Here is a 23185-nt window from a genome sequence, read left to right on the forward strand (position 1 = left end):
CGGACGGCACGCCTATGTTTGACAAGGACGGCATGGTTACCTGGCTTCCTTCTCCCAGCCCGGAGAGTGACGAGGCGCTGGCTTCTCCAACTCAATCTGGTTAAACTTCTGTCTCTCTGTTCTGAATGGTCAGTTCGACTTCATTTTGGCATGGTCGGAAATCAAATTTTGTTCTTGAAGCATCATAGAGCCTCTCTGGGAAGATATTTGCTCAAACTGTCTTTTTGTCATCCAAGAACGAATGATATTGTACTGTTCCTTTGTTCATCTATCCAGAATGGCAGCGCAGAAACCACTTTTGTAATCCAAGCTCAAAGCTTGAATAGTCAAATCCATGAGTTTTTGGAAGAGGTTAGCAATGGCTACCTCTAAGGTTTCGACCTCTTTGTAAATAATTTTCTCTTTTATTAATAGATTTAGCATTTACAGATAAAAAAAAAAAATAATAAAAATGAAAAAACCAAGGAACACAACCTTTCACCTCACTGATTAGTCAATGTATATAAGTACATTGTAAAAGACTCATTGTATAAATATGTCAATTTATATTAATTTATTATCATTTATATATTTGTTTATCCTATATGGATTTATACTATCTTTCATTCTAAAGTTGGATTTTTCACATACAAATTATTATTCATTACATTAATAATGTTGGAGGACCAATGGGTGTTGTTGTGGATTTTGAGAGCCAACTCACAATCTCCTTCATGTCACAACAATTCATTTATACATTAACAAGCATTAAAGTGCCTTGAAATTTGATGCAATACATTGTCTTAGAGCATATATCTAGAGAATAAACCAAAGATTGTAGAGGGAACTAATACAAAACACAATTTCAACTCAATATTGTAAATTCACACCATGCCATAACAAGAGAATATGAGAGAGAGAAATGATTTGTTGTTGCAACATGCATGTAGAAGTTTAAGCTATAAGCAATGGACATGGATATGCCACAACAACCAAGTTACAAATAATGGACATGTGGGATGCCACAACAATCAAGGTGCAAACAAATGTACATGATGCATAATCTCTTCATTCAACACAACATGTGATAAAAGCAATGCTTCTACAAGACTAGAATGACTATAGTCTAAATAGCTCCAATGATACTAATAAGTGGTAAAATAAATATATAATATCTCCATTGCTCCCATGTCGAGTTAATATTATCATCCTTTGCTTTCACCTGTATTACCCAACTCACAAAAATCCCATCCATTCCATTGAAGGGCTTGACCATGGGAACACTATGATATGGAGCATGCAAGAATATTTAATAAAGCAAACCAATCAATTGCTCCACTTGACATCCAAGTTAATGGTCATTTTTCTATTGTATCTCCATGCCACTGGACTATAAGGTATGCAAGTGTGTCAAGCAATCTATGCATGGAAACATTGACAATAACAAGCCACACATGATAATACATTTTCTTCTTTTAATATAAACTCACAAGGAGGTAATGCTATAGGAAACATATTTATGTCAAAGGCATAAATCAAGGGATAACTTTTGTAGAATACTAGTAATCCAATGAATCATATCATCCACAACATCTTGCTTTTTCAATTTTTCTTACCACATCATATAGATACACGTGTCACAAGGAGTTGAGATGTTATCGTTCAATTTGTTTACACACTCAGCTCCATTATCTATTTGTCCCACTACTCCACTGCTCTTACCATGATTGTTTTATTGAGGTTACCACCATTTAGTGTAACAAATACAATTCCTTTGATCTTCTGTATAATTATAATGTAGAAAATATTTTTTTCCCAATCTTATTAACTGTAATTGTAACTATGTTTGTTTCCAAAACAAATAGTAGTATTCCAAAGTTAAGCTCCATGGACTTTGTTGTTTGATGGGGATGTGATGCTTCCATCATGATTAACTCAACGCCAGCCAATGCAATAGAAGGCAATCTCCATGAAAATAATATAGCTCAAGATGCCTTCAACACTATTGTCCAATCAATGAATGTTGTGGATAGTGTTTGCCCAAGAGTTGTATCATGTGCCAACATTATAGCTCTCGTAGCAAGGGATGTTGTGATATTGGTAATGAATTATGATTACTTTTGGAAATGTATTTATATACAACTCTCTCGCAAATCCAAATGGTCGAATTTAACTTTGTTCCAATGCTTACTACCTTTGAATGGGGCATAATATAATCCATGAACACAAAGGCTAGAAAAATTATGAGTCAAAGCATTTTGAGCACCATGCATGAAGTCAAAGATAGAGAGTTGGTAGGATTGGGAGTACTTGACATGTGGGCAGGGTAACATGGAATTCATATTTTTATAAATAAATCTCTCTCTCTCACACTCACACACACACATTATTCTTTTTCCCTAAAAACGAGAGTCAAAATAAAAAGAATAATCACATCAAATGTAAAATGTCAATGAGGTTTATCTTGTGTGGTCGGGAGGAATGATTGTTATCTTCCCCACCAATTTTCAAATTTTGGAAATGACATGTTAACTTCAAACCTTATTGTTTTATGGCATTGTACTCTATATAATATCTTATCCTTATCGAAGGGGAGGTGCTTTGTTACATGGAAGGACTATATATATATATATATATATATAACAAACAAAAAAATTAAAAAAAAATAATAAAATAAAAAATAACTTCATATTATATATACTATTTTTATTTTTTTTAGTGGTAGACCAGGGCAGGTTGTAATGTATATTTTTATCTAGATATAATGAAATGATGCACCTTCGCTTGAAAAATAAGCAAAGGTGAATCATTTCATTATATCTAGATAAAAATATACATTGCAGCCTGCCCTAGTCTACCACTAGGGAAACCAGATCAAGATCAATGACACTGTCATAGTTTCTTCATCATAGTAAACACTCTAATTCATAGAAATTTTAAAGCAAAGAACTAATATTGCGTGGCCTTATGCTAGCCAAAACAATTATATACTTAAAACTAGAAAATCAGATAAACCAAATAGTAGAAAAAAAGAGTACTATGTGCATCATTCAGTCTTGGGAGAGTCTGACCCTTCAACCATGATTGATGCTTTGCTGCTCCCTGGTGAGCAACCTAGATTTGGGGAAATGCCTAAGTGGGCCTCTCTACACTCCATTAATTGGTCCAATCCTCAAGTAATGAGATGAATCTCATCCAATATGAATAACATCTCCTCCCTTGTTATGTTCCTGACGACCAAAACTCATCCCATGAGCATCTTAAGATGCCAATAAATGTCAATTGCATGCATGTAGTGGGTGAACCTCCCTCTAGTATGTCCCACATCTGGGATCCAATTGAAAAATTCAACAACAACCTATATGTCCAACAGACAACCTGCCTCACCAACGATATCTCTCTTAGCCTATATAATCTCCTCTTGAATCAACACTGATGTTTTTCCCCCGTACCTACTTGTCAAAGTTTAAGTTCTTTGTTGGGCCCGAGTATGCCCCATTTCTCTATAGTGCACTACCTCATGCCTTACCCTAGCCTACTCTTTGGGTAGTTTGTCACTCAATTTATAATCTATGACAAAGGTGGTTGGTGGAGTGAGGGTGGTGGAGTCAGAAGAGAGGAGGTGAGGTAAATGTTTCGGGCACATTTCTTGAATACAACCTTGAAACCAAACTTCACCGAAACTCGTGAGAGGAGCAAGCTCGTGAGAGCTTGGGAGGACACCAAATGAATTTTGGAGTTGAAGGGTAGAAAGAGAAGAGAGGGAACAAGAGGAAAACAACAAGGGAATCGTTAAGGGAGGGAGAAAAACTAAATGTGTGAAAAAACATAAGAGAATCGAGAACTTGAGATGCCCATAAGAGGAACAACTAGATATGTGCGTGCTTGCAATAGGATTTGAGCTTTAATAGGAAAGCCCCCCTCTCAAACCATGAAAAATACAAGTGCAATTGGGAAGCCATGAGTGCATGTTTATGTTGATTGATGTGAGGTTTGTGCACGCAAGTACTTCCTAACTTAGGTAATGACTCGCGTTTGCGTAGACTCTTCATATCTCTGCATGTTTGGTGCAATTTCCTCGCAGTGCAATAAACCTAAATGGTCTTGTGACACAACACCTACCAACTCTTCTCATCTCCATTCAACTTTGAGGTGATGACTAACTGATTGTATATTAAACACCAACACAATCCATAAATCTCCTGGTGCATAGAGATGAGTGCCATCATGATGGTCATGTAAATTAATATTAAGTAAGGGCAAAGGATGTTGTGCCACCTCTTCCAACTATAATGCTTGATTGGTTAGTGGCCACAAACCCCCAACCATCCCCTGATTATCAACCCATCTAGAGCTGTGGGTAAAAAAAAACATATTATCTATATATATATATATATATATATATATATGAATTTAATTGCGAGTTATCTTAAAAGTATAATGTAAAATGTAAATTACCCTTATTTGTCACAAGATTTCTCATCACTTTTTCTCTCATATATAATATATTTGATTAATTTTCTTATTTTTATAATAATAAAAATCTTCTAATGATAATCATTTTTTATTTCTTTTCTTATGTTATAATAATAAAAATAATATAATTTCAAAGTTATAATTAAGTTAAACATCGAATTGGTGTATAAGATCTCCTTGCTTATGAGATAAGAGATCTTTTTTCCCAAAATGATTTGAATACTAAAGTCTACGGAAGTGTTCACTTTCAAATCATTTTGATATTCCCATTTTTTTTGTAAGTTTAAATTTTCTATTAATTCATGATAAAGGTACATCGTGAGAAGCTTGTGTGCAAAAGTCTTATGGCTTCATTCCTACTAGACTTGTTAGCCAGAAGGTAATAACAAAAACACATTGACAACAACAAAATTAAACTAAGAGACGACAAACAAATAGCCCAAAAAAACCAAAAGATCCAAAGAACCAACATATAACCAACATTCATCTTTGATCAACAAAGTTACGTGGAGATGGAATGTACGCTCCATTCCCTGGTTGCTGAGGAGGACAAAAGGCTTTGTGAACGTGAGATACCATATGTTCCATCTTGCCTTCGAGACGGTCTAGCCTCTCCCGAATCCTTTCCTAGCCCCGACGTAGTGATACCAAACTATCCATCATGTGCCATTGGTTATGTTGAAGGCTGTTCATAAAAGCAATAAGTTCGTTTCAGTCCTCATGTCAATCTTTTGCTAACTGCTCCCGAAGCATGGTAACCTATTGAATTTGTGTTTCCAGAGCATTGAACGAAGGGGGAAGGTCCACTCTTCCTAGTGAGTGGGATGGCTATTGGTCCACCTTTTCCCTAAAATCCAATTTTCCATACGATGGACGATGCCTTGGCCCCGTGGCCCTAAACCCCTGAGAGTGTGTCTACATTGGTGCTACATGGGCCTCAGTCTTATTACAGCGCACCACCAACTCAAAGCCTTCCACTTTGTATACCAAATTCCGTGAAAAGCCCATGTTATATTAGTAGTAATGACTCTAATGCGAAATGCACAGTGAGAACCATGAAGATACCGTATAGTGACTAGTCGACACCCCTCCACAAACCTTCCTAGGCTATAACCACTTTTCCCTCACTAGACACACACCACAGCCAGAGGCTTGACCTACTCCGCTCCCCCCTGGGTATAAGATAGCTCCCAAACCTGACAAAAGAAGAAAAAAACCCTAGAGGCGATGACCCCACCTCCCCAAAGGAACACCAAAATTGAACTACCATTGAGGAAAATATCATTAACCGCAAGCGGGCAACTACTACAAATAATAGCCTCAACCTCAAACACCAAGATCTATAATGCTGTTCCTACAAAGAAACTAACAACCCAACAAAAAGACAAAACACGAGTTAAAATTGTAGCTAGGTAAGAGAATTTTACCAGTGGGTTGGGAATTGAAGTGACCTCGAGTGAAGTCACCTTGGCAGCTAGACCCAACCATTGACGTACCCACACAAACGCAAAAATCTTGCCCACTATTTGTACAAGCTGCCACGAGCCTAGGTCCCAAATTTTGATACATTGAACTACGAGGGCCTGAAATAATGTACGTCCTTGCTATCTCAGTTTGGAGGACTGGGGATGGCGAAGATAGAGAGCCACTATGTGCTCCTGAAGAAACATCTCCCATCGAATTCTTACCTCCCATTACCTTGTGCCACCAACAAAGCCTTAGGGAAGTCCGATTGCCAAATATACCAATAAAACCTTCGAGAACAGTCGGCTCCCGCTCGCCACCAAAGGCTTCTTCGACATGCTTCATCGATGTATATATCGCGTGGGAAAGGGAGTAAATGCCCAAACCTGTACTTCAATCATTTCCAATATCACCTCATGGGAGATTGAGATTCCCATTTTTAATTGAAAAAATATACTAAACATAAATAGAATACCCAATTCAACATATTATTTATAAAAACTAAATTTAAAAAAATAGTATAAACATAAATAAAATACTCAATTCCAACGTATTTTCTATAAAAAAAAATTAATAATAATTCCCACCATTCAGATAATAATAATAATTCCAATATTCCCACCATCTTACATATTCAAACCAAAATTTATTCAAACACATTACTCTAAAAAAAATGATTTAACAATTATAAAAAAATCGATGATATAATAAATGCCAAGATATATGAAAGTCATTCAATTAAACAATCTAACCTTGAAATGTGATCTCTCGAACACAGCAGGCAAATATGCAGTCACAGGACACTGAACACCGATTCTTACTTCGCTCGCTTCTCCACTGCACGGAGAGAAGAGGAGAGACAGTTGGACGGACAGTAGACTAAATTCTGGTTGTGTTTGTCTCTATGGCTAGCTGCTTATCAATGTGCAATATAACAAATTGCTTCTCTTCAATATAGGCATAGCTCTCCGGTAAGTCTGCTCTTATTTATCGTTGCAAATTTATCATGGCTATGCAACATTGCAAGACTGGCTCTCTTATCATTAGATCAAATGCATACAAATTTCTTTCAAGAATTATTCACCACCACCAACAACCCTTTAAAAATAAAGAAGACTATGTTACAAATTTCCCTGAAGAATTAGGTGTTATGGATAGTGGGTTTTCAAAGACTCATTCTACAGAGCTTGCAGACAGCCTGTGCAGAATGTTTTCAAAGGCCAAGCGGGATAGAAACAAAGAAGAATTGAATGATCTAGGAGCGGGACTCACTAATGTGGATGTTGAGATATTTTTAAATAGGCAAAAGAATTGGAAAAACGCGCATGAATTTTTCAGATGGGCAGCCCTACAAAATGGATATAAACACAACTGCTATACGTACAATACAATGGCCTCAATTCTTGCCAAAAAAAGGCAAACAGAAGCGTTGAGAGCTCTCATGAAAGACTTGTTGAGGGAAAAATGTCGAATGACTGCAGGAGCATTGGGTTTTTTCATTAGATGTCTTGGTTCAGTAGGAATGGTTGATGAAGCAGTGTACTTGTTTGAGCGCGCCGAAACATTGAACTGTGTTCTCAATACGTACGCGTATACTTGTTTGCTAGAGGTTTTTGCGAAATCCAAGCGCCTTGATCTGGCTGAACTGAAATACAATGAGATGCTGAGAAGAGGGTATAAACCTGACAAGTTTACTCTTACAGCTTTATTGCAGACTCATAGTAGTGTAGGAAAATTTGCGGAGGCCTTCAATCTTTTGAAGATTATGTCTGAGCATGGTTTTGTTGATGAACATGTCTTGACTATTTTGCTTGTTGCTTTAAGTAAGTCTGGAAAGGTTGACAAGGCCTTTGAATTTATAGAAAGAATGAGGAAGCTTAAGATAAACCCAAATGAAAAATCTTATTGTGTGCTTATCCATGGATTTGTTAAGGAGAATCAGGTGCTTAAAGCCCTAGAACTTGTTAAGCAGATGAAGGAATTGGGTATGGGTGTGGGCTTGTCGATATACAATGTAATGATTGAAGGTCTTTGTGAAAATAATGAATACTCACAAGCTCACAGTTTGTATCTTGAGATGAGAGATTCTGGACTAAGTCCAGATGTGAATGTTCTCAGCAAACTGATTTACTCCCTCTGCAGCAAAGATCGGCTGGATGCAGTCAATGGATTGTTGGAAGACATTTTGAGCTCTCAGTGCTGTTCTGTTGTAACTCTCTACAATGCAGTTTTAGAGGGCTTTGCGAAGGCTGGTAAAGCAGACAAGGCACATTCACTGCTTCAGGACATGCTAAACAGACAAAGTCCATTGGTTGAAAAGTCAATCAAGGCACCTCCTGTTGACCCTGGGAAGGTTGATCAGGTGCCTATCAGATTCTGGAAGGTAGTCTCCCCAAATACCACTTCCTTTTTTGTTGTTATTGATGGTCTCTGCAGGGTGGGAAAACTGGATGTGGCACTAGGGCTTTTCAAGGACATGATCAGACTAAATATTGTTCCCAACGTTCAGATTTACAATAGTTTGATTGATGAACTTTGTAAGTCAGATAGGTTGGATGAAAGTTACAATTTTTTGGTTGATATGAAAAATAGAGGGATTGGTCCAACACAATATACTTATAATTCAATTCTTGGATGCCTATGCAAAGCAGAAAAGGTTAGTGAGGCTCTTGGCTTGATGAGGGATATGAGGCTTCATAGCTATACGCCTTGGATAAAACATTATACCTTATTCATCAAAAAGCTTTTTGAAAATGGTAAAGTGCTTGATGGTTTCAATTTTTTGAATGAAATGGTCCAGTTAGGCTTTCTCCCTGACATGATTGCATACACTGCGGCAATAGATGGCCTATGCAAGGCTGGTGAAGTGGATCACGCACAGAAGCTTTTCAAGGAGTTGCAAGAAAAATGTTATGTTCCTGATGTTGTGGCCCACAACATTCTAATAAATGGATTTTGCAAGGCTGGCAGAATACACGATGCCCAGGAAGTTCTGAATGAAATGTTGGAGAAGGGACATGCTCCAAATGTGGTGACCTACAATGAAATAATAGATGGGTTATGTAAAAATGACAGAATTGATTTAGCATTACTATACCTTTCCAAGATGGTTGCAGAGGCAAGGCATCCCAATGTTATTACTTATACAACCTTAATAAATGGTTTTTGCAATGCGGGGAGAGTCAAAGATGCTCTTGACTTGTGGCATGAAATGGAACAAAAAGGATGCCATCCCAATATAGTTGCATATACAGCTTTGATTCAAGGACTTTGCAAATGTAACAGGGCAAAACTTGCCTTAAACTACCTGCAAGAAATGGAAAGGAAGGGCACAGAACCTGAGACATTTATCTATACTGTGCTCATCACTGGTCTTGTTCAAGAAGAGGAAACATTTTTGGCTTGTAAAGTCCTAGAGGAGATGGTTCAGAAGAAAAAGAATCTTAACCCAACTGATAAAAATTACCAGGTCTTCATAGATGGTCTTTACAAGCTAAGTAAAGATGACACAGCTGCTGCAGTTGTAAATGATATTATTGAAAAAGGATGGCTTCCTACCATTCAGAATTTAAATGAATTGGAGAGGAATTGAAAAAGCAAATATGTGAAATGACAATATCAGTTGGCTCTGAAAGCTAGGAGTTCCCAATTAATTGTATAAGAAGTTACACTTAACTACACTGACTATCAAAAAGTTCATACAATCCTGGAAGGCAGTTTGGACTATCATTCATTTATTTATTGGAATAAGTCAACCCTTAATTTGAGACAAGTTTTTCCATCTCCTTAGGGTGCCTTTGAAGTGGTAAGTTCTGTGTTCACTGTCTCTCATTTTTCAGACATTATACGTTGAACATGACCTGTGATTCTATAATCTGCATCTTGGTCTATTATGATCAGCAAAATTTGGCAAAGTTCTTTGTGGTCATTGAGGCAGGCTCACATATATTTTAGCCTTTAGGATTTGTACATGCAAAAAGATATACCAGGAAGATCAAACCCATTAAAGTTTGTGAAGTGTAACGTTCCTTATCTTGCCATGATATTAAACTGTTCAACTAATGAGATTCCAACACTGCTACAGAAAACTATTAGTTAATAGTCATCTAACTGACTATTATTTTATTTTTTATGACATGGATACTAAGCCTTCAGATCAAGACTATTGGGAAATCTATTTAAATGTTTTTTACTTATCATTTCATCCTGTATTATTATCCGCTTTGGAAGCTCTTACAAAAAAACAATTAATAAGGAAGAAATGAGTGTTTAGTATGTACAATTCTGGGAGTACCTAAACAAAGGCTGAAGAGAACAGTAATTGATACAGATTACATTACCCTCATCCAGACTAAGAATTATTATCAATCAGATATCTAGTTAATTAGCCAAATTTGCAATCTTTGATTCTAGTTAGAAAACCTGAGTTTGGCCATGCTTTGTTAGGCCTTTATGGATTTAAAATTCTTGACAAAAAACAGAACAGATGAGTGCCATTAAAGGACAAGCACTTTGGCAAGCTTGCAGGAGTTATGCCAATCAAACTATCTATTGATGATAGTAGCATCGGATAGGTACTTCTGCACAGGTTTAAGTATTTAGATGTGAGGAAGTCATCGAAAAGACCATTAACCTTAGCAATTATTTTAAAAGAATTATTAAAGTAATTGACTTTTATAAGAAAAAGTGAGTTAATCTAATGAAATGCAAATGTTATTAGCATTAGTGATTTTAGATGAATCTCAACTGTTGATGTCAAGTTATGTTTGCTGAAAAGTGTAACTAGGTTCGGTCTTCATAATGTCTAATGTAATCATGATTTTATGTATTTGATGTAAAGAGATTTTTTTTTTTGTTATTTTGTAGCATGGGCTTCATGCTCAAGATTATTTTATTTTTATAGGTCAAGCACCCATTGAGTGCTTCTAGGAATTTGTCATGAAGTCATGAAGTCAAAAGAGTCGTTGTCGTACATGTAAGACCCCTTTGGGCATGTTGTATCATGTAAAGAAATTTTTGTAAAGTTAAAAATCATAAAGACCCTCCAAGACCTTGGCAAAGAAGCAGCAACAAGTCAGCCTTCATGAGGATGACAAGTCGGCCTTCATGAGGATGACAAGTCAGCCTCATAAGGGCTATTCGACCTACAAGAGAGACCTATATATAAGAGATATCGACCTCATTTAAGAATCAATCAATCAAGCTACAAGAAGCTCAATTAAGCAAGAAAAAGAAGACCTAAAAGAGCAAGGAAAAGGAGGACTAGAAGAAGGAAAGGAACAAAGTCTTTGAAGGTTGTTTTTGGGCCATCATCTCCTCACATGTGCGAAGATTAGGGCTACATCACTGCAACAAGACCAAATTGCAGAGAGGAGCCAAGTTAGGGCACCAAAAAGTCTACTTTGCAAGCTGAGTTCCAAAGAAGGAAGAACCAATTCAAGCGAAGGAGAAGGAAGGAAGAAATCACCATCTTTTCCACACGTGCAAGAGCTAGGATTTCTACAGTAGCCGAAAATTGCAGTCAAGAATTTGCAGGTCAGAAAATTGAGAAGTTGCAGGTCCGAATTTTGAAGTTGTAGCAGTTTTGGAGCAATTTGACTAAGGTTGACGTTGTGGAGAACAAGCTCATCAAAGAGGTTTGACTTGGTCTTGGGGGTCTTTATTAAGGGTCATAGGTCTTGGAATTCGTCGTATGAAAATTCTATAAGAAGGAGAAGAATTCTTGTGGGTTTTCCTCTCAAGAGGAGAGGTTTTGGCCCTGACTTGCAACCTACATTTTGTGTCCTCTTGTCTCATAGATTTTCATAGTTTGGTAGTTGTTTGATGACAAGAACACTAACTATAATCAAGTGAAAGAAGAAGCTAACTAAGTTAAGTAAAAGAACATCACAAGCAGTTATCAAAGAAGAGGAATCAGCTAATCTAGCTGTCCCTAGATTTCTCAACAATGTTGAGATCTAATCTCAACCGTCAATTACTTTGAAGATTAGGGTTGTGGATTCGGTCATACTCAAACTTATAAAAAGAAGACTAGGCCAAGGGAGAAGACACATAAAGTGAGCACAAGATAGTGCGATTGTGAGATTTCAGTGATTGGGTGGGAAAGGACACTCATCCAAGTGTGCAGGGTCCGAAGAAGAAGAACAAGAGGCAACAAGGGGGAAGGATCCAATGACTAGCAAGATTGAAGGACAAATTTTGAGGGTTTGATTAGGTTGAAATATTCCAGTTTTTGTTGTTTGTATTTTTCTTTAGAGGGCTATTTTCCTAGTAAGAGAGTCCTTGTACGCTGAAGATAATTTAATAATTTATTAATGAAACAACATATTTGAAGGGAAAAATTTGTGTATGCATGTGTAGGATATTGGTGTTATTTTTGCTTCTGATGTTTATTTTTTATTTACGTGCTAAAATCTCGACAATTCTTTTTATTTAGTAGATCTGCAGTAATAATTAAATCAACATGGTATTTACTTGAGTAATTAGCCAATAGTTAGGGTTAGAGAAATTAACATGGTATCAAAGTTTTATTTATGAAGGAAGCCAATCTCTACTATTCCACAAGTTTAGAAACCTACAAAAGGAATTTGAAAATCAGAGACTGGATGTACGGGTCCGTGGGAGGTGAGACAACAGAAGAGTCGACGCATAAGGTAGTTGGTAGACAGTTTGCAAAGTACGAAAACATACAACAAAGATTGTATGTAGAGTATGGAATCGTACACAATTATACATATAGAAGTCATGCACAACTGAGTGACTAGAAGAAACAAGAAAAAATGATGGTAGTGTTGGAAAATGTAACTAGGTTCGGTCTTCATTGTGAAAATTCCTCAACAGTAATCCCTACTGCAGCAAATTGATGTTACTTCTCCTACTTGTTAATCCATACAAGTTATTTATTGTGTGCTATGGCAAATATCGAAGTAAATACTACTGTAGCCTTCACTTAATTAATTATTATTTAGAAACAAGATATTGAGCAAGAAAGAAAATACAACACATATAACACCGTTATTTTTGGACAAATGTCCCCGGAAAAACCCAATGCGGAAAAACCAGTGCAACAACTCTGAGGGTTTATTATTATTAAGCTGTAGGCTGTAGCAAATTCTAAATACATCTTTGAATACCTCACATGGTTATTCAGTTACAGAGAGAAATATTGGCAAAAAGAATTGTGAGATTACCTCACACTATCACTAGAAATCTTGGCTGATCCAGCCCCTAGACTGATTGCCCCCGGCTTTTTTGGCTGCCTCTGCGCTGTATCTGCATCAGCCCAGCGTCAAGCTCTCAGGGGACAACGTCAATCCTCTGGCTGGTCGATCTGCTGCCCAGGAGATTTGATTTTTGCCTCTTAGGCTCACACCCCGGCTTCGGCTTCTGAAAGTCGAATTCCCTCTGTAAATTTCGGACTCCCTCTTGGCTTCTGTGTTGCCTCTGCGTGGCTTTGCGTCAGCCCCTCTGGCTCAGTGCTGCCACTGCTAGATTACTCTCCACCTCTCTCTGCTGATGATTCTCCGACTGAGAAAATCACTCTCTCTGGAAGCTATCCCTGCCCCTCAATTGCAAGAAATCTTCTCAATCAAATTTTCCTCCTGAGAACTTCTCACTTCAGAAAATCAATTTTTTGATTTCTCTTGGTGTATTTTCCAAATGACCCTCAAGCCCCTTCTTATATCTTCCTGTTGGACAACCAACGACCTAAATTAACTCCTAATCAAAGGCTCAGATCGTTTTGACTTGATCTCCGTCTTTTTTTAGAAGTTACACCCACAATTAGATTAATACCCATTAATATTTTAATTTTCCTAAGTTTAGACTTAGGAACTCCATTAAAAATATTAATTATTTGAATAAAATCATTTTTGGGTGGAATTTCCCAAAACGGTTTTTGTGTTCTCTGGAATGCATGTGCCCAAGCCTCCTTGCAAAATTTGAGGCCTAGAGCACATTCGATGCTACCCCAATTCAACACTCCCTCTTAGCAAGGAATGTGCTCTAGCAATACATTGCTGATGCATACTGCTTTGACTTTGAAGCATCGTCCTCTGCGTCGTTGATGTCTGACATGCTATCCACCTGCGCTACTGCTGCAATTGTACTGCTGCCTTTGACATTGCCACTGCCAATGCTACATCTGTACTACAACTCCCTCTCAAACGCTGCATTTGCTATGCTGCTAGCACTGCCACTGCTAACACTGCATCCGTACTACAACTCAGTTGCTTAGACCGTTGATTTTGGGTAGCATCGGATGTGCTCTAGCTCTGAAATTTTGTGGAGGGGCTAGAATACATAAGATCTCCAAAACCTAGAAATCGTTTGGAGAAATTCCACTCGGATTGTGAGTTATTAAAATAATTAATATTTTTAATGGGGTTCCTAAGTCTAAACTTAGGAAAATAAAAATATTAATGGGTATTAATAAAAATATGGGTGAGAAGCTTCTAAGAGACGAGGATCAAGTCTGTTTTAATCTTAGCCGTTGATTAGGGACTTAATCTCGGCCGTTGATTCATCAACAGGAAAAGTATAAGAGGAGGCTTGAGGGTCAGTTGGAGATACACCAAGTTGATCAGCCAGTTCGATTTTTCTGGGGTGTGGTTTGCTGAGAAAATCAAACAAGTGATCTGAGTTGCAGTGAGAGGGACAAAAGCAGAGATTTGGATCAGAAAGGAGTTCCGAGCCAAAGAGTATGTGGCAGAGAGGCAGCGAAGAAGCCTACGCAGCCCAGGAAGGGGCTCATGCAGTGTTGACGCAGGCCAGGAGGGTCTCTTATAGTGGCAGTGCAGGGTATTCATCAAAAGTTTGAGATTTTGTCGGAGAAGTGAGGTTCTGAGCTGGGAGGGCTGAACAACAGTCTTCATCTAGCAAATCGATCCAGTCGAAGGGGCGAGGTAGTCTCCTAGAGGCAAGACGCTGGCCCAAGCAGTGCTTGCGCTGGGATTTCGCAGTGTTTGCCAGAGTTGGGCCACTCAGTGGATCAGTTGTGACTTGGAGAACGAGGTAAACCCTTGTATGTATTTCTTGCTGCCGTGATTTCTCTGAAAGGTTAGCCGATGTGAGAGGCAACCTATTGTACTCAGATTCTGCTTGCTTAGTAATACAAACCCTCTATCTGTTGTACCGATTTTCCCGCATTGGTTTTTTTCACGGACGTGTTGTCCAAAAATAATGATGTCTGTTGTGTGTTTGTCTCATATATTGTTTCAGTTTATGATCTGTATGTCAGTGTAGCCTGCAGTAGTGTTTTTCATCATTGTTTATAATTAAATAACTTGTTAAATGAAATAACAAGTAGGAGATGCTAAATTAGTGATTCCACTAGGATTCCTATTTGTAAAGATTCCTAAATTTTCACATGGTATCAGAGCATTGCAGATCATAGGACACTGAAGCCATAAACCGGGAGATCCTGTAAATCTGTTGCAGAGAGGCAATTGTCCCAAGTGACAGTGTTGTTTCAGAGCCAAAGGAGTCACCGAAGGAGTGACTTAGTGCCAAAGGAGTGATGCAGAAGCTCACGCAGTGCCTGCGTCAACTTTCTAAGCCAGGAGGAGGAGACACAGTAGCCGAGAGGAGCTCACGCAGTGACTGCGTCAGCTCTCTGGGCCAGCGCAGAGCCTGAGGGGCTCAGATCAGTCAGTTGCCGGGGCAGTAGGAGCAGTGCAGATTCGATCTGTGGTGCTGGTGGGATGCTGTTGCTGTTGTTGCAGAACAGTGTTTGTGGAGACGAAACCGAGGTAGAGGGAGTCACTGCCTTAACAAATTTCTTGCCAAAGAAATCTAGGTCCGGGTTGCTGAGTAGCAGCAAAGGAGGATTGGAGAAGGTTGCTGAGTAGCCTCTTGGCCCTCTGCCTCCTCTGCGCTTGCCTCCTTAGCCTCTGCATCAACCCTTGCTGCCTCTGCATCAGCGTTTCCAGGCTCTGCGCTCTCTCTGGCACTTTCTCTGCCTCTCTGATATGTATTCTCGGCCTCCTGTCGAACTGCTCCTCGCTGCAATAGATCACTAACTCGATTTCTCAGCAAACCATGCCCCAGAAAATCGAATTGACTGATCAACTTGGTGTATCTCCTACTGACCCTCAAGCCTCCTCTTATACTTTTCCTATTGACGATTCAACGACCGAGATTAAGTCCTTAATCAACGACTACGATTAGATATGACTTGATCCTCGTTATTTAGAACTTTGTCACCCATATTATATTAATACACATTAATATTTTTATTTTCCTAAGTTTAGACTTAGGGTCTCATTAAAAATATTAATTATTTAAATACCTCTCCATCCGGGTGGAATTTCCCTAAACGATTTCTGAGCCTTGGAGATTTCATGTGCCTTAGCCTCTCCACCAATTTTCATGGCTAGAGCACATTCGATGCTACCAAAAATCAACACTCCCTCTTAGCGAGGAATGTGCTCTAGTAATGCTTCACCATAGAAACATCACACTGATCCTCCACATCGGTACCTGTGCTGATGCTTGGCCTGCTGCCTCACATCCTCTGCACTGCTGCTTCCTGTACTGCTGCCCATGACACTGCCACTGCCACTGCTACATTTGTACTGCAACTCCCTCTCAACATGCTGCATCATGCTGCCCATAGCACTGCCACTGCTAACTGTTGCACTGCAACTCAGTTACCGAGAAGTAAGTAATTGTCTTCTCCCAAATACTGACATCCGGGCAGTCTGGAAGCCTCGTGATGCTGAAGCTGCCTCTGCTGCTATCTTGTGCTCCCTCTACTGCCACTGCGCTGCTGCAAACACGTCTGGGCCTCTCGCATCGCTGCAACCTCTGTTTTGCCACCTTCATCTGCAACATTGTGTCATGTCCCTTCCTAAATTATTTTGGAACAAGATGAAGTTTTGTTTTATGGGGCCAATTTTGGAGCCAATGGACCCGATTCGATCTTATTAGGAGATTAGACTTAGGAAAAGTTATTGTGTTGAAGTTAAGTTATACATGGGGGCCACCCTCACTAGGGAAATACACACTCCCTAGTTCGTTTTTCATGGAGGTGGTTAAGTTTTGTATGATGTTGGTTAAGTGAGGGTCCATGATGGAGGACGAATTGGAGGGAAAAATGCTCCATGAAATCTATATAAGGAAGGCAACTCTCCTCATATTAGGCATCTTTTTGGGTATATCGATTTATCTTGGTTGCTCGAGCTGCTTAGTTGAGTCACTCGCTGTTTAGCACGAGTTCTTCAAGTGAAGAGCTCACCCTTTCTTTGGGGGACTTCGAGTTCCACCCTAGGAAGGTTTTTTGCATTTCTTCAGGAAGAGGATCTCATTGTGATTTCCAGTAGTGGCATTCACTTCCAGGTGGTGCATACTACTGGAGGACGTAGTGGAGAGGAGGCCGAGTTTGTTGTTGGTGTCTTACAATGGAGTTTGGCATGAGATTTTCCAAAGAGGAGGCTAGGGAGGATTGTCGGCATTTGGGAGAGTTTGGGAGCTGGTTGAGCTTGTTGTTTGGGAGTGTGACTTTCGCACTACTCGGGCCAGCGCAAAGGCAGTATTGGGAGTTCACTTGGTGGGTAGAGTATAAGCCCTTGAGGCTGAGTTTTGCCGTGGAGGTTAGAGGAGATACTTGGATTGGTGTTTGCTTCCTTTTTAGAGCTTAGAGGAGGATTTCGTGGCCATTTCTCGCAGGCTGTATTTTTGGAGCAATTTGGGGGGCGTAGGCCATAGAGGAGGCCGATTTTTGGAGGTTGGATTCAGGCCAAACCCTTTCTGGGTTTTTGTGGGGCCAAGGAGCGTGGGGCTGAAGTTTCATCATTTTCTGAGCACCGGAGACGAGGTTTCTTGCAGTTCATTTCTAGGGAGTAGTGTAGTTACTTGGAGACAATGTAGAGCATTAGAGTAGCAATTATCTTTCCAACATTGTGATTATTGTTTGACACCTGGGTTCTGTCAAGCCCGCCCTTGAGGCAAGCCCAAGAGCGTTTCCATACTATTGTACTAGCTCCATTCCATTAATAAAATGGCTCAGCTGGTTCTCATTTCTGATGTGTATTGAGTATTTGTTGATCATTTTTATTTTTGTGTATGAATCGTATTTGATTTTGCATATTACTGTTTGTTTAAGTTTGGAACATTACAGTGGTATCAGAGCTTAGATTCTGGCTCAACCGTGGAAAAACTTTTCTATGAGTGAGGAGGACTAGCAAAATATTACTTACAGAAGACAGAGGTACCGGAGCAAGGAAAGGGAGTTGGAGATTACTCATGGGAAGGCTGCGGTAGCAGAAGATATGGGTGAGCCCAAGAGTAGGGAGGAGACGACGTTTGATAGTCTCTTGAAGGCTTTGAGTGATTTGACAAAAGGGCAGAAGGAGATGTTGGACGAAATCAAGATGCAGAATCGTGAGCGGAGCGCTCACCAGGAGTTTGTGTTTGGAGTGACTTCAGGGGCCTCTCAACAGTTTGATCACCTTTCACCTACTGCTCAGCGGCCATCCTTGAGTGAGTCAAATCAAGCTATTTTACCCTCTTTTGTACCTTTGGCACAGGGTGAGACTGGTGGAGGAGAGGATCCATTGTTGATGGGGGAGTATTTCCGGAATGGCAGTCCATGGGGGTAGACTTCAGAGAGGCTCTGACCTTCAGAGACTTTTGCAAACTCAAGCAGAACGAGAAGGGGAAAGGCTATGGTATGCAGAACTATGAGCTACATCGTTCTATTGGGAAAATGTATTTTCCTACATATGATGGCACTACCAAGTGCACAACACGTGCTTGGGTAGAGAAGCTGGACACATACTTCCAGCTGAATTGGATGACAGAGGTAGAGGCCATCAAGATGGCCACATTGCACCTAGAGGGGGAGGCACACAATTGGTGGTTTCATGGTTTGTCCACTCTGGGGCATGCCAACGTGACCTCCTATGAGGACTTCACGCGGAGAGTAGTGGAGCACTTTGATCAGAAGGATCCAGAGGCTCACTTCAGGGAGTTGACCCAGCTCAGACAAACAGGGCATCTAGAGCATTATATCTTAGAGTTTTTGAGGGTCTCAGTCATGGTACCTGATTTGTCAGATGCGAGGAGAGTATATACATTTGTAGAGGGGTTGACAGAGCCATTACGGGGACTGGTGAAGGCTCGCAAACCATCTACTATTTTGGAGGCAGTATCTTGCACTCGAGATTTGCAGGGGGCAATCCCCAAGATTCGAGCACCATTTCCTTCACGCACTCCCTACCCTTAGAAGGGAAGTGACACTAGAGCACCCACAACGTAGAGAGTAGGTCAAGGGAGGGGTCAGTTGGATGACGAGACTAGGAGAGACCTCAGGAGGAGGAAGTTGTGTTTTACATGTCGAGAGCCTTAGGCAATTGGTCATCGGTGCACAGCGGGCAAGGTCCATTACATCGAGGTCTTCTCGGACAGTGATCAAGAGGATGATGAGGAGTTGGAGTTTGGTGGCAGAGACAATGAGGATCTAGTAGGGAGAGGACCACCACCACCACCACCTCAAGGAGGAGCATCTTTCGCACCAGCCAGGGGAGTCCTAGCTTCTTTGTGCAGGATTCCCAAATTTTTGACTATGAGGATTAGAGGTACAGTGCAAGGGCAACGTGTCTCAGTCTTGGTAGACAGTGGGGCCACCCACAATTTTATTGATGCTCAGATGGTCTAGAGGAGGGGTATCACCACTACAGAGTTTGAAGGGTTTTTAGTCCTAATACCAGGAGACAAGACTATGTAGTGCACTCGATATGTTCTCGCTCTAACAGTGACTATGGGGAACTATTCGATGACAAACCACTTTTTCGTGGTGGATGTACCAGACACCAATGTGGTGTTGGGTGTCCAATGGTTGTATTCCCTTGGTCAGGTTACCACTGATTGGAAACAGTTGGTGATGGAGTTCGCTGGACCAGATGGCAAGCTGGTGGTTTCGTACCCCCCTCAGACAGTTTCGGCCCACCAGATGGAGGCCGATTTGAGGCATGGAGACATAGCATGGGCAGTAGAGCTGAGGATTTCAGAGGCTAGGGGAAAGACTACACCACCACATCCAGACATACAGGTAGTACTGGATAGATATCCGGTAGTCTTTGGAGATATACTGCTGGGGAAACCACCTGACAGGGGATTCGAGCACACTATAGAGTTGGAGCCTGGTGTGCAAGCAGTCATCACTACACCCTATAGGCATCCCAAGGCCTATAAGGACGAGATTGAGAGAGCCATCAGGGAGTTATTGGCGTTGGGTCACATTAGACTGAGTTCTAGTCCGTTTGCTTCTTCGGTTGTGCTGGTGAAGAAGAAGGATGGGACTCTTCGCATGTGTATTGACTACAGGTCCCTCAACAAGAAGACACTGAAGAACAAGTATACCATCCCACGCATTGATGAGTTGATGGACGAACTTAGAGGAGCCAAGTACTTCTCTAAGATAGATTTGTGGTCAGGGTATCATCAGATTTGAGTGAGAGAGCAGGACATTCCGAAGACAGCCTTCAGGTGTCATTATGGGCATTTTGAGTTCCTGGTCATGCCTTTTGGGTTGACCAATGCCCTGACTACTTTTCAGTCATGCATGAACCATGTGTTTTGAGGCCAATTGAGGAGGTTTGTACTGGTATTCTTTGATGACATTTTGATCTATAGCAGGCAATGGGAGGAGCACCTGCAACACCTAGAGACAATCTTTTGTATATTGGAGGAGCAATAGTTCTACACCAAGATGTCCAAGTGCGAATTTGGGTTGACAGAGATGCTTTACTTGGGACACATCATAGGTGTAGATGGGGTCAAGGTGCACGAGGAGAAGATTTGGGCCATTCGAGATTGGCCAGAGCCCCGAGATGTGACAACGTTGAGAGGATTTTTGGGCATCTGTACCTATTATCGGAAGTTCATGAAGGGCTTCTCACAGTTGGCAGCACCCCTTACTGATCTGACTAAGAAGGGGGCTTTTGCGTGGACAGAGGGAGCTCAGGCAACATTTGATCGCCTCAAGGAGGTGATGAGTTGTTGTCTGGTATTGGCACTCCCAGATTTTACTCAGCCTTTCACATTGGAGTGCGATGCATCAGGTGTAGGGATCGGGGCAGTCTTGTCCCAAGGAGGGCACCCCATTGCTTTCGAGAGCCGGAAGCTTCTACCTCATGAGTTGTCGTATTCCATTTATGACAAGGAGATGTTGGCCATAATGCATGCATTGGCCAAATTTAGACAATACTTGGTGGGGAATCGATTTCGGGTGAAGACAAATCACAACAGTCTTCGCCATTTCATGGGGCAGCAGGGCCTCAATGACAGACAATAGAGATGGGTCAGCAAAGTGCAGGCCTACGATTTTGATATTGAGTATGTGCGGGGGAAGCACAACGTAGTGGCGGATGCACTGTCTCATGAGCATTTGCCATGACTGGAAGGCCTAGTTATTGATAGAGTACTCCAAGGATCGTCGAGTGTGCGAGACCTTGGAGGGCATTTATGCAGATGAGTGCTACAGGGTGATGGATGAGGTTATTTATTATAAGGGGCGCATATTTTTGGTTTCGAGATCACAGTTGAGAGAGTGCATCCTTTGAGCAGCTCATGATTCTCCTTTGTCCGGGCACCAGGGGTTTAGGAAGACTTATATGGTAGTGAGAGAGTGCTTCACTTGGAAGGGCCTCAAGGGAGATGTGTTGAGGCATGTGCAGGAGTGTGAAGCTTGCCAGAGGAACAAAGGAGAGTTGACCCATCTAGCAGGATTGTTGCAGCCTCTTCCCATCCCTGAGGGGAAATGGGAGAGCATTTCTATGGACTTTATCAGTGGACTTCCCTCGGTGCAAGGGAAGGATTGTATTTTTGTGGTGGTCGACCGATTGACCAAGCTTGCACACTTCTTTGCCATACTGACACGATATTTAGCCTCACAGGTGGCGGAGTTGTTCTTCAGGGAGGTCTTTCGTCTGCACGACTCCCTAAGACTCAGTGATATGGATAGCCGATTCATGGGAGGATTTTGGTCGGAGCTCTTTAGACTAGTCGACACTGAGCTCACCCCAAGCACCAACTATCATCCGCGGACCGATGGTCAGACAGAGAGGGTGAACCAGTGGTTAGAGGGCTAACGTAGGAATTGTGTGATAGGGCAGCAGAGGGCTTGGATTCGATGGTTGCATCTGGGTGAGTATTGTTACAACACCCCCCATCATATGTCCATTGGTATGACTCCTTTCCGTGCCTTATATGATTATGATGCTTTGTCTTTTGCTGATATTGTTTTTGGAGACAGCAAGGCCATAAAGGCCAAGGATTGGATCCTAGAGAGCCAAGATATCTTCAAGGCTCTTAAGGATAACTTACAGACAACCCAGAACTAGCAGAAGATGTATGTTGACCGACATCAAGTAGAGAGGCATTTTGAGGAGGGGGACTTGGTCTACCTTCGATTGCAGCCGTACCGACAGTCCACATTGAAGCAAAAGGGGGTCGAAAAGCTGCAGCCAAGATTTTTGGGCCATACAGAGTGATCAAGAGGGTTGGAGAGGTGGCTTACGAGTTGGAGCTACCACCAAGGAGCAGGATTCATAACATTTTTCATGTGTCATGCCTCAAGAGGGTGTTGGGGTAGCAGGTTACAGCAATCATGGAGTTGCCTCCACTTGATGATGAGGGGCATTTGATCCTAGAGCCAGAGGCCATCTTAGAGACCAGGGAGAGGAAGCTCAGAAGCAAGATCATCAAAGAGTATTTGGTGCGTTGGAAGAGTTTACTGGATGAGGACGTCACTTGGGAAGGAGAGCACATTCTTGAGCATCCGACATTGAAGTTGCTTGGGGACAAGCAACATTTGGGAGGGGAGCATTGTCATGTCCCTTGCTAAATTATTTTGGAACAAGATTAATTTTTGTATTATGGGGCCAATTTTGGAGCTAGTGGACCACATTCGATTTTATTAGGAGATTAGACTTACGAAAATTTATTTGTGTTGTGGTTAAGTTACACATGGGGGCCTAGGGAAATACACACTCCCTAGTTCGATTTGCATGGAGGTGGTTAAGTTTTGCATGATGTTGGTTAAGTGAGGGCCCACTATGGAAGACAAATTGGAGGGAAAAATGCTCCATGAAATCTATACAAGGAAGGCAACTCTTCTCATCTCAGGCATCTTCTTGGGTATATTAATTTCTCTTGGTTGCTCGAGCTGCTTAGCCAAGTCACTCACTATTTAGCACGAGTTCTTCAAGTGAAGAGCTCACCCTTTTTTCGGGGGACTTCGAGTGCCACCCTAGGAAGGTTTTCT

General features: G+C 41.0%; 1 protein-coding gene across 3 annotated transcripts in view; it reads left to right on the top strand.

The window, feature by feature from the left end:
• The first annotated feature begins 6670 nt into the window (after nt 1-6670).
• Nucleotides 6671-23185, top strand: part of LOC149205377 (Tetratricopeptide repeat (TPR)-like superfamily protein) — a 170508-nt gene continuing 153993 nt past the window's right edge. The window contains exons 1-2 of one of the 3 annotated variants that reach the window (XM_089395027.1): nt 6671-6890; nt 7113-10009. In XM_089395027.1, the coding sequence (XP_089251153.1) occupies nt 7127-9511 (2385 nt within the window). In that variant the 5' untranslated portion in view covers nt 6671-6890; nt 7113-7126 and the 3' untranslated portion in view covers nt 9512-10009. Of the gene's footprint in view, nt 10010-23185 lie in introns of those variants that run through there. The other 2 variants (XR_016252448.1, XM_089395026.1) reach the window with 2 other exon arrangements.

Source organism: Pinus tabuliformis, chromosome 1_2 (assembly GCF_031772625.1).
Source record: "Pinus tabuliformis cultivar Carrire ecotype Pingquan chromosome 1_2, CPIR1, whole genome shotgun sequence".
NCBI lineage: Eukaryota > Viridiplantae > Streptophyta > Pinopsida > Pinales > Pinaceae > Pinus > Pinus tabuliformis.